This window comes from Drosophila eugracilis, unplaced genomic scaffold (assembly GCF_018153835.1).
Source record: "Drosophila eugracilis isolate 14026-0451.02 unplaced genomic scaffold, ASM1815383v1 contig_75, whole genome shotgun sequence".
Taxonomy (NCBI): Eukaryota; Metazoa; Arthropoda; class Insecta; order Diptera; family Drosophilidae; genus Drosophila; species Drosophila eugracilis.
In genome coordinates, this window is record NW_024573645.1 from 2172577 (window position 1) to 2185569 (window position 12993).

Sequence of the window (12993 nt, forward strand, 5' to 3'; positions counted from 1 at the left end):
CAAAACTCAACGGAAAACCAAAGACGAACTCAAAAATTACACAGCGAGTCTAGCCCTCTTTTTTAACGTTTTTTACTCGATGGACTTTCGGCTGAGGGAAAGTCAACTTTCAAATACTTCTGTAAGTTATTTTCTGCAAAATGATGTAGTTAGTGTTAGGTGGTCATTGAATGATAAGTTTTGTTTGTTTGTTTGGTTGTTTTTTTGTTGACTACCAAAAGTTTGAAATGTGCATGCTTCAAAATTGAACACAACAAATGCGGGAGCCCATCAAGATAGCTTTTGGTTAATTAGCAAAAGGTCTGCATTAAAAGTTACAGTAAAGATTAGTGAGACAAAAGGTGGTAGAACAACCCAGAGATTTCGAAAGTTTAGACGACAAAAAGTGTTGCATACCCACAGGCACCAAACAAAATAGTTTAAACCCCGATTTTGGCGATATATTTTTCTTCGATGTTTTAAGCAATTTATGAACTTGAACAATTTATATATCTCTCTAGCTAACAATATAAGCCTAATGAAACGCACGCAAAAATGAAGCCATAGTTTCAAACAATAATAGTATGTAAAAGTGTGTAAACGACAACGAGAATTACAGAAGGATTTGACAAGTAAATTACATAAATTATATATCTCTTATATAACCTTTTTCGATTTTTGTGTAATTTTTGCCATGATTCTTCGAATGTGTTTCCTTTTTTTTTTTGTTTTGTTGGTTAACTAAATACAGACACATGCCGCCAAGAAACCAATGCCTTTCAAGACCTAATTGATTTTTTGTTCTTTTTTTAATTTATTTTCCTTTAGCTTTATGAAAATAATAAATTAAATATACTTTTAATTTAGTTGCAAACTCTGGCAGCCATTAGAGTTTGGCATTTTTATGCAATTCCAGGTGACGTCGATAAAAATGTTCAAGAAAAATGTGAAAAATTAACAAAATCAAAGAAAATAATACAAAAGCTGTTGGTTCATTGACTGAAGTTAGGTAAAGAAAATAGAATTCAAAATTCTTCGATTGCTGCGGTGTTTTTTGTTTTTTTTTTGTTTTTTTGGTATTTGTTTGCATTTATAATCATTTCTTGTTTATCTTATTATTTTCGTGTTGTATAGTTTTGGTATATCATTTTTTTTTTTAATTTTTAATTTTCTCTTAGCGGTACAGCCAGCAACGTGTTCGTGTACCTTTTTCTAGGATCCTTGCTATATGTTCCACCATATTTGCTTCTTTGGGCAGCCAGTTCAGTGATTTCTGGTATCCAACTAGCGAAAACGGCCTAAATTCAACAACACACATACACATTTAGATTGATTGAGAGGTGGTGCCAAAAGGAGGATTTTCAGTTGTAGTTTCATTATTGCTTGTTTACTGTTCTGTTTTTGGGCTAACAAATTTCATATGTGTGTGTTTTAGTTATTATGTGTGTGTGGCTTTTAAAAAAGAAATGGACAAAATTATTATGCGTACAATTGTTGTTGTTGTTGTTTTTGTTGTTTGGGAAACAAATCAACGACGACGTTGACGTTGACGTTGACGCTGACGACGAAGAACAGTGCAGAATATGGGAACCGCTCAACCCGCTCAATACTCATATCCATATATATAGTCACATTCACATTCATAATCACTCCAGGTCACTCACACTCATATAGGTATTTACACACAGATGCACACACTAGTCACGGCACTCAGTCAATCAGATACAGTTACTTTACGGCTAATTGTACATTACTTTACACGACTTCTCGCCGCGAGTTCGCATGTCGCCAACGGCATCTATGTATTTACTGTACTCTTACTTGGTTACATCTAATTATAATTTACATTGTTTTTGTTGTTTTTGGTTTTTACAATACACGACAGTGCTGGGGCCTAGACAAAGACAAAATAGATAGATTCGTGGAGAGCAAAGATCCCTCTTAGACTCATCTGGAAATCTTAGTTGGTAGTGCGCTATGGTTGTTACGCTATGGAAATACTTTGTACTTTGTACAATCCTAGTTACGTTATTACTATGATTATTTTGGGGGAAAGTACGCTTCCGATTCAATAAGTTAGTAGGTTGATGAGAAAGCAAAACTTCGGTCAGCCGAATCTACAAGGCATTTCCATTCTAAAGACCAAATTGGAAAATACCTATCTGGATGATCTTTACTATATATAAGTGGACCAGCGAGACTGACAAATGTAGTTATACAAATCGTAAAAAGGAATAAAAAGGAAATATGAATATTGAAAAATACATATTGCAAAATATGTGGCTTGAGTTTGCTCTCTTCAAAAGTATACGAATCGAATTACGGTGTCATGACTTTGGATAGTTTTTGTAATTTACTTTAATTCAATGCGTGACCGATGCTATTATTTATTTTAAGGGACATGTGTTTTTAAGATGTTTTTAAGTGGGGGCTCTATAAGTCTGTGTGGGATGTGGTACAATAATGCGCCTAAATAGTTTGCACAAATGCTTTAGGATATCGAAATAAATATATATATATATAGATATATGAACCTTGAACTATTGCAAATTGATAAACGCATATCTTGTATCATAACTCTGGTGTTAATACGAAACGTTTAAAGCAAGGCAAAGTATAAGTGTCAAAACGATAAAATATCTTCAATTAAAAAATGTTTTTTTTTTCTGGAGACAAAATTCAAAAGTAAAATGGGCCAAAAATGAACTCACGCTTGCCGACAAAGTGACTTATATGATAGACATTGCCAAAAGAGTTCAATAAAAATGTGTTTAACGAAACGAAACAAATTAGAAGAGAAACACAAAAATACCAAGGAAAGTAAACAAAATAAAACTGGAAAGCAAGAACCTAAGTAAATGGAACATTAAAATGTTTAATGACTTGTACGAAAAGATCAATATGTATTCGAATTGTCTCTGACTGCGAGGCAAAACAAAAGGAAAAATAGGTTTTCAATTCGAAAAAAAAAATAAACCAAATAAAAACCAAAGTACAAATCGTAATGATAAAATTGTACTTTACTTTTATTACTTGTTTGATGATTTATCAAATGTATCATATCTGTTTGGGGTTTCCAAATACTTAGTTATCAATGGAACAAAATAGTTGAAAAACGGACGACTTAAGAGTCGGCTGAACTACTTTTTGATGCGGGTAAGTCAACTGTATATGCGATCATAGAGATACAATGAAATTAGGGAAACAAAGTGAAAGGGTAACAGACTAATTAAGTTATCGACTTTAAGACTTAATGATTTATCTAAATTGGAAAAGTTTCGCTTAACCCTAGATGGGTTCAAAATACTAGAGTGTGTGTTCTTCTTTTGTAGGTACTTCAACCGATCCTAACACTCTGAATTTGAATTCAAAAGATAGTCCTCAATAGATTGTTTTTCCCTAACTAAAAGCATTTAACTCTGCTTTATAGTCTTATATAGTTTCATGTTATACTTTTAAGTTTATTGCGATTTATAACTTTTTGTGGTTTATTTTTAGAATGTAGCTTTGTGTTTTTCACATCGAATGCGTTTATGTTTCTTTTTATTTTTGGGTTTAATTATGGTTTTTATAGACTACCTCTTTCCGTGTTCTCTTTTCAGTTCACCGCCATACTTATTGCCACTACCGACGAGTTCAATTATCTCCGGTATACTGCTGGCAAACATTGCCTAAAATATTCCATCGTACACGAGATTAACAAAAATCAATTCAGCAAAAATATATAGATGTACTGGTTAGGATTTATATATAGAGTGATTGTGTCTTAGTCTATATGTTATTTGTTTATCATTTATTATCCCTCAATTACTTGCACTTGGATACGAAGTCAGGCCAGGACATTCACACCCAAAGGATATCTAAACCTAAAAAAAAGCGTTTTGGGTTCGATTCGCTCTGGTTCTGGGCCAGTTTGGATATTATTGGTAATACACAGATATGCGGCAGCCAGCATTAAAGCATGCAAGAACATTAACTCTTTGGATATATATAACTTGGATGTTTTTGTAAAAAAGCTCCTGAACTAACCGACAGTTATCCCTAAGACAAAGTCCTGACTCTTGGCTGTGTGTGTACTTTGGGTGTTTCTTGTGTGTTTTTTTTTTTTTTTTTGGTGTCTACAAATCTTCCATTACAAAAACCAAAGCATATCGAAAAGTTTGAACTGAAAAGTGATAAGGTAACTGCATGCATACGTAAGTATCGATTATGGGAGAAAGTATCGAATGGGGGGGAGCTGCGTGAACTTATGATTTGAGTGCCCCCAGCTGTATATATATATATCTTGTGGATATCAAATGGATAATACATAGATATATCCGGGCGTGGGTGTGAGCGTGTGTGTGTGTGTTAGAGGTTCGGGAAAAGAAAACGCGTTAAGCTTGGGTGATGAATTAAGCTAACGAAACTTTTTTGGGAGGATAAACGCAAATACGAAACGCAGCCGCAAGGCCTCAAATAAAGTTTCATAATTCATAAAAACTTGTGCAGCGGTATTAAGTCGTTCTATGTATTTACATAACGTGGCATGTACATAGTAGAAATGCAATTAACAAATGTATTTTGAGTATTAAGTCTATAGTTACGTAAGAGAGAGAGAGAGAGAGAGAGGTCAAAGGGCAAAGGGGTCAACGCATGGTTACTCTATAGTTACGGCTAAAACGATTTCGAATTCAGTACAGAGTATCAAGAGAGTGCTACACTCTGGCTAGTACTGATACTGATACTGATACTGATACTGATACTGGTCTTGCTTTGGCTACTCAACTATGGTTTCTGAGCACACTTGTACTAGTAAGTAGTAGATTAGGCGGCAACCAAAACTTAAATCATTCACACACTTCAGCACTTCCAAACCCGCATTGGCCGGGCCTAAACTCAATGGGCATCGAGGCGGACAGAGATAGGAGAGAGAAACATTGGCTACATCTGGATAATATATATATATGTATATACGTACTCGGTTAGAACTAAAAGAAGGCTTATAGACTTATCGGTATGTCTGCTGTGTGTGTTCAGACGGGTAATTGTTTTTCTTTTTCTCATTTTTTATTTAGTTGTTTTTTTACTAGATGTGCACTTTTGTGCTTTTGCTTTGCGAACTTACCAAGCCGACGAGCAGAAAGAACACGAGAAATGTTCTTCCCAGGACAGTCTCACAGTAAACGTCACCATATCCTACCGTTGACATGGTCACAATTAGGAAATAGACACAGGTCCAATACGATAAACGATGAGCATTATTAAAATCCAGCGGATCGCCAGAGTTCTCCAGCTAAATTTTAAGTAAATGCAAATGCAATTATCAGCCGCATCAGCGGATCATATCCTCACTTCTTGGACACTCCATAAACACATCGATACAGATATCTTTGGGTATATAGTGTAGGCTATCGAGAGTGCCTGGCTTTTGGGGCTCTGTGTCGGGATGCAACGTGGCGTATGCGTAATAAATCTGGACTGGCTCCTTGCACACACACTGCAAAGCCCATCACAGAGACACCCACACACAGGCAATATAGATACCTAGTATTTGTATGAGTGTCGAGTGTTTGTGTAAGTGTATGTGTGTGTGTGTGTGTGTGTGTGTTTCTACATACCAGATGTATAATGCCCGCTGCTGTTAACCACACGGATATAAAAATTGATACTAGTTGAGCCAAGCGTATGGAGCTCGATGTTTTTAGTACGTTTAAATATTGTAAAATATCTGGAACAGTCATGAGACGTAGCGCTCGAAGAAATCGAAGACCTGTTCACGATAATACACAGGGTATATATACACAAATGCATACAGGCGGATCTTTCATGTAGAGTAAGGCACATTGCATGCATACAAATCGATCAGGACACCTCTTGTAGGTCTTACTGTTGAGTTACTGTTACTGTTACTGTATCTTATTGTAGTTGTGTGTGTGTTTGTGTGTGTTAAGGGGATATAACTGATTGCATTTCAATCATATTTAACACCGATTTGTATGCATATAACATTTTTGGAATTTAACATTATTTTAGGATTATAATTTAATAAGGGTTTGTTTCGCTTACCGATCCATGTTCGATCTAAATATATTGATACGAAGGACGGGGGTATTGTAAAATAATCTACAAAACTGTACATTTCTAACATAAACCAAAGCTTATCGGACGCCGCTATGAACTGTAAAAAGATTGTCAGATTGAAAGAACAAATCAAATTTTTAAGAATTTTTCATCGCATAAACTGAATGAAATGAAATCAAATGAAAATATCAAAATATCATTATCGCTCCAAACCAATTGATTCAAATAATTGTTAAATCAACTTAGTGTGTGCGCTAGTATGTGGTTAGTATGTCAGTGTGTTTGTCTTTCTGTCTTTCGGTCTGTCTCTCTGTATTGGCCGTCGGCAACTTACTCGTATAAAAAAGTAAACCATAAAAAATATATTGAATGCGAGATCGATCTGTTGAGTAATGTTATTACTCCACTTTTGGCATCTTTCGACTTCTTCGCTAGATGCATCAACAAAGTATATAATGAGGGATGCAATGCTGAGTATAAATACGAGTACGACCTGGAAATAAAATCCAAAATATATATATTAGGTACTTTAATATCTTAAATAACTTCATTACAGCTACTTTTACTGACTGCCAAATAAGGAACTTATTAAACCTCAACATCGCATAAGTTATTCTGCTCCAGAGAACATGAAGTTCATTTCATAACTCATAAATTCATTGGCTGTTATAAAATAAACCCACTCACAACAGGCTTTCCAAATATGAACAGCTGCTACATTTCTGTTCCATAAATCACGGCCTTGTCAGATGACAACCGCATTCGAACGCTCCATTGAACTTGCCAACCCAACCCACTCAACCCCCCAAAAAGAGGAAATTGGAAAAGCAAAAGGAAAAGGCAGGCCGAAGGAAAAAGGATAATCGGAAATGGTCCTTTCTCCAGAGAACGCAAGAGAGAGAGAAAGGAGGCGAAAAACCGCAGTAATGTGCATTTTTAATTGCACACTTTGGCACAGGCCACGGACCCACTCCAGTTCTCACGGATCATTTGATTCATGGGGAAAATACGACGTCCGGCCAGAAAATGCACGGCTGCTGGGGCAATTAGTCGGGGCACCCCGTTGATAAATCTGCGCCAGTCATGAAAGTTTTACAAGGTAATTTCGGAGGAAGTGCATCCCAAAAAGAAGGCAGAGCAGAAGGGTGGTTAAATGTCAGGGCTGCTTGCCAATAAAACAGTTTTCATAGTATATGGGGCCAAACGAGGTAGTTCAACTTCAACCGGCTGCACTTAATATGGTATATACGACTGTATATATAGTATATATGCTATGTCTAGTCCCCAACTTAATGCCAATGTAATTGTACTATCGTTTCGTAATTACGTGGATAATCGAAAGCGAAGAGCTCTAGAGAAGGAAGAGCCAAAAAGAACTAAATTTGGCACGGGACGGCACGCAAACTATTTACTTAGGGCCATAAATTGAAATGTCTTGGCCCGCTTGCTGATTACTCATTATTCTTGCTCTGCGGCCTTTTCTTGGCATGCAAATTACACACCAAAACACACACACACACACAGGGGAAGTCTCCTTTAGAAAGTTGTTAGTTGCGCAATAAAGTTTTTGGCAGCACAAAAACTTTGCTAATATCAGAAACCAGACAAGAATTTCCAAGTAAATTGCAAAGAGTTTTCATCGTTGCTGGGATTGCGTATACGTCATGTGGTTCTCAGTTTCAGACAACTCTGACATTTTCATTAGCCGTCTTGATCCCCCAAACAAACCGAAAAGGAAACCTAATGAAAGCCCACACCCGCACTGTGACATCTGACGTCATGGACAGAAGGTAATAAATGCAGGTCTCAATATGGCGACAACTTCTCTTCTGACGTCTTCACTTTCGAAAATCCGAAAACCTCCAGCCCCCAACCCGGATGAACTTGTTATGGCCGATGGTCGGTGGGAAAGCGTGAAAACTGGGTCAATCACTCGAAGCAGCTGAGTTCAGAGTTTTCTCGCGCAAAGAGAAAAGCACTTAAGCCCTGCCTGCCATCAAATTGCATCAGCGCGAACTTGGAATCTGGGTCACGATGCGAGAAAACACGTGTCGCACTCATAACATTTTCAATTCGATTTGTTTTCTTTTTTTTTGTTTTTGTTCTTCTGCTCTTCTAACGGCTCCAATGCGATTTGTTCTGGCCATAATGCTGCGAATAGAGCAATCAATTTGAGAGCCAACCCACTGCCGGCAGTTTAATGGCCTCAACTGCACGGGGAGAAATAATCTCAACTGATGATAGATTGGCCATTAAGATATGTATAAATGAAATCGTGTCATAATGTTGTCAGAGATACATTTGTTATGTAGGAAAACTTCATGAGATTTATAATGACCCTTTCTTCAGTCCAACAATCCCTCATTGCTAAACCATCCCTAGCGACTCAGAACTCGCCTTTGATTTGGTTACAAAAACTAATCTGATTAAAATATCTCAACTTTTCTTTGCGTGCGGCACTTAAAAATGTAATATTTTCTCTGGTTGTGTTGTTTTGTTAGCTCTTCCAGCACTCGCATTTATGGCGTGACCAAGTGCAATCGGATGTGGGTGTTGGGATGGTAAATGCTGGGATTTAAGCTCTTGCAGCCGACTTCCGCATTGAAGTCGCAACGCGAATGCAAAAGCCAATTAGCGCCTGCAGCAGGGCTTCAATCCGATTAGAGTTCAATGGAAAGTTCAATAAAAATCGAAGTGAAATGCGCTGGGCTAAAAAAAATCATATAATAAACTAGACCATTTGGGAGAAAGTGAAAAAAAAAGACAGAACAAAACACGATAGGGCGAAACAGCAGGCACGAATTGTGTAATATCCAAATGGCAAGCCATTCATTTTGCCAGCCACAATAACAACGCCCAACAACAAGGATAAACAACACATACACATACACACACTAATAACACACACACACACACAAACAAAAGGGCGCCACACGAAAGGACTTTTCGGAAAAACCGAAAAAACAGCTGCAGCGCAGTATTACAAAGGGAAAGGAAACTCAACGCTGTCTGCCAAAACAGCAAAGCCAATTGGCTGCCAAAGCCTGCCGCACACAACAACAACGACATAGGCCTGCTGGTAATAAACATTCACAATCTTCCACCCACTCCAACCCCCCTTTTGGGTACGCCACTCCAATCCGAGTGAAAGTGGAAATGTGCGCGCTGTTTCATCGATTTTCCTACTGGTAGCATTTCCTTTTTGAACGGCTGCTATCCTGGCATTTGCCATATTATTTACTGTTATTTGTTGTGGTTTCTTGGCCCAAGGAGGGCCACCCACTCACCACCCACATCCTGCTCCATTGAATCCCAAACCCAAAAGCATATGCATACATCATTTCTTAAGGCCCGTTTCCCGTTATTAGCTGAAAGTCCCTCTGATGTAGGCGAAACTATCGATAAATGTGCCAGACACACAGAGGGATGGTCGCAGCACTCAGCGGGCGGTCGGTAAATGGGAAATCGCAGGGCGAAGGGCGGATGGATTCTACATGTGAGCATGCCTTCGTACATGGCAATAGTCGTTCACCACCGCTGTGCAATTGTGTGCCAGCTGACAAGGAGGCAGCATTGAAACTGCCATGAAAGGATAGTGCGTTGTCCAAGGATGGATGTTCAAACATTTGACCCCTTGCAATCGGCCAGAGCTTGTCACTTTGCGGGACAGGCGGTGGCCTTGACTGCCAAAGATTGCTATTTGCCCCATGGCTTACAAACAGGCAATCAAACTTTCCTTGTTACCAAGATAATCGCACAGAGGAAAAATATGTTCACAAGAAATTATGTAAGAAAAAGTAGTTTCTGCTCGAAGAAAGTTAGAAGTTACAAGAAGTCTCTAACGGCTTTGAAAGAATCTATTATTACCTAAGAATTTATAGAGCTTGCCTATTAAAACTTCTCTAGGAAAGTATACATTATGATAGACTTTATATTTATTATAAGTTATTACGATAGTCAAGTTAGTTTTAAGGGGATTTACTATCCAAACAAGATATCGAAATACCTTCTAGAATCACTTCCCCAGACAAATGCAAATATTCAACCGATAAGCTCGCACTGAAAGTGTCGGCAACTTCAAATCGACAAATGCTTATCGAAGGCATTAAGCCACAATGCCCAATAATACCCACTAAATAGCCCCTGAGCCTGTTTGAGTAATTAACTAAGGCACGTTAATGGATGGGCGGTGCGCCATGACGTATGCGTAATATTTGGACAAACAACCGATTTCAATCGGTCTGTAGTAAGGGAAGGCGGAGGAACCACGGAACCATTGAAGTTAATTCCTACGCAGCCCAAACTGTAATTGAAAAGACCCCCAAAAATCCAGCTCCAGCAACTCGGACAATTTGTGTTCATGTATTTATTGTACATGGAAATGGCACATTTACTTTGCTGCTTCCGCTGTTGACACGAAATGGTTCCCCCAGTACTCAGAACCCAGAACCCAGTACCCAGAGTTCAGCAATCGCAAACAAATTATACACGCAAGTGGCTTTGCCACGGGGGGGCGGTGATGAATGTGCCTCGAAACTCTTCCGAATGCAAGGCGATGGCACTTTCGCCAGCTGCAGCCATGGACAAGGACACGTCAACGTTGCCTTTGCCATGGGAAACCATATATATCGAGTAGATCTCTGAATAATTCAGTGGGTTTGGCTGCCTAAGAGCTGGCACTCAAAGAAATTACTATTGAATTTACAGTAAGATGGCTTTGTTTACGCAAATTCTTGGAATCATCAAGTTATATAAGTCAAGAAACAAAAATTCAAAGAATTTGAATGATTAGCGTGGAAAGTAATGGCTCTTAGTTTAAATTGTTTAATATAGAGAGTAAAGAACTATAAGAGTAAATAACTATTTCCCACAGTGCATAAATGTGACCATATGCCGGGTCAAAGGAACTCAAAATACCGACCCAAACAAAAGGTATTCATAAATGATAAATGGACACTGTCCAAGGAGTAGCAGTACTTACCAAAATTCGACCAGTTGTTGTTTGACCCGAGATAAGCTCTCCAGCCCAGTCTTTTGCTTCTGTCATAAAGGTGCCCTCGAACTCCTGTTTGTTGCGGGAGGCCTTCTGCTCCTTCTGCTTGGGATCGTTCGGCCCCAGGTCCGGCTCCTTGCGGCAGCAGATGAATGCGAAGGCTCGCCATAGTAACACCACGAGCAGGCCAGCAAGGAATGTAAAGATGCTGGACAGCAGAAAGCACCAGTACTTGCGCACCTTGAGACAATCATCGGCATCGAATGGTGAATCTGTTGGATCGTCGGCCAATGATTCGACAGTGCTTTGATCACACCCCGACATCCCCTGAAATATTCAAATAAAATGTGAAAAACAATTAGCTTCGATGGTTGGCAATTAGCTAACTAAATTTAGCATAAATCAATACGATAACTGGCGGAAACATTGTTTACGTCATACACTTGACATTTAGAGAACCAACGCGAAATGCTTTCTATATGGAAGCACTCGCTAGCAATCCAAATGCTATATATATAATATATATATCTTAGATTCTTTATATATATTTCTCAACTTGGCGACGCTGGCAAATGTAAACAAAATGTGCCTGGCCAAGGGTGCGCGAAATGAGTTCATAAATAAATGTCTTTAGTTTGTTTAGCCGACAAAAGTTTTTATTTTGAAAAGAAAAGCGCAAAATGCTGACATTTTACAAAATTGTGTAATGAAATATGCAGTTCCAGGGGGTATATAAAACAAGCTGATTGCTTTCTTTTTTACAACTTTAAGTTGAGATATTTTGGTTGATACAATGATAAAAAAGATGATGGTTAGAATTGAGGAATTTAAGTCAAAGATCTGATCATGACTTTCAAAAACTTGATTACTCATTTATCACTTTTATTACCCTAAGGTTAGTTTTCCCTATTCATGGATATATATATATCTAGTTTTCTATATACTATCCTCCTTACATTTGACAATGTGGTGGTGAAATTGGTGCCGATCAAACCGCTTGCCATTTTGCCTGTTTACATTGCGACACTGGCCCACACAGACGCTGTCGAATTAATATTGCCGCGATATTCTAATGGCGTTCAAGTGCAGCAGGCAAGTGCCACAGAATATAGTAAGACTCTGGGAAATCCGAAAAACCAAAATCCAACGAAAGCTGAACGCCAAAAGCCTCACAATGCGAAACGGAACGAAAACTTGGCCCGTCTATTATAAATAGCATCAAACAAATCTGTTATTTTTAAAGTGATCTCCGCCGACACACGCACAGCGACAGCACGATCGGCGACAAAAGTGCTCATAACACTGGGCACAAAGGCCGTCCGTCCACACAGCTCCGTTGTACAGATCTACGGATCCCTAGAACCGTATCCGTACATATAGTAACCGATCTACCCACTTTTCGGGTCTTAGTAATAGCCTGCATTCACTGGGAATTCACTGGGTTGGGGGTGGACACCAAATCTTAGCCAAAGGCCAACGCACTCACTGGGTGAATCACTGCAATCACTACGCATGTGAATTTGCAATTTGTACGGATTTTTATTTTCACGGGGGGCAGGACAGGGACACGGGGTATATGTGTATATGAAAGGCGTATATATATTATTATATACGATGGATGTCACACACGACGGATGGCACGCACGCGAATCGCGAGTCGAGCTGAATAAAAAGGAGGCACCGAGCGAACCGCACAACTGGCGTCCACCAACTGAACGAGCCGTTTTCCAATTGCCCCGCCATCGGGACGGTTCCAACGATTACGAAGAGCCCGCTTCTATCTATATCTCCTGGGGGGCCTGAACTCTCTCTCTCTCTTTCTCTCTCTCTTGCTCACCCACTCTCCGGTCATCTCGCTTTCTCTCTCTCTCTTTATCAGCCGGACTGCGGCTATATAGCTGACCGCGAAAAGTGTCAGGACAGGCGACAAACTTGAATTTAATTAAAAGGCAACGCAA

General features: G+C 38.9%; 1 protein-coding gene across 36 annotated transcripts in view; it reads right to left on the bottom strand.

Annotated features, from left to right (window-relative positions):
- The window catches only part of LOC108117478 (calcium-activated potassium channel slowpoke), a 47127-nt gene that overhangs the window by 28293 nt on the left and 5841 nt on the right, over window positions 1-12993 (bottom strand). For 11 of the 36 annotated variants that reach the window (XM_041819542.1, XM_041819548.1, XM_041819546.1 and 8 more), the window contains 5 exons: window positions 11024-11362; window positions 6377-6535; window positions 6028-6139; window positions 5580-5731; window positions 5087-5254 (listed from right to left, as the gene is read on the bottom strand). In XM_041819542.1, the coding sequence (XP_041675476.1) occupies window positions 5087-5254; window positions 5580-5731; window positions 6028-6139; window positions 6377-6535; window positions 11024-11359 (927 nt within the window). In that variant the 5' untranslated portion in view covers window positions 11360-11362. Of the gene's footprint in view, window positions 1-1185; window positions 1278-3558; window positions 3651-5086; window positions 5255-5579; window positions 5732-6027; window positions 6140-6376; window positions 6536-11023; window positions 11363-11991; window positions 12752-12993 lie in introns of those variants that run through there. The other 25 variants (XM_017229937.2, XM_017229907.2, XM_017229932.2 and 22 more) reach the window with 5 other exon arrangements.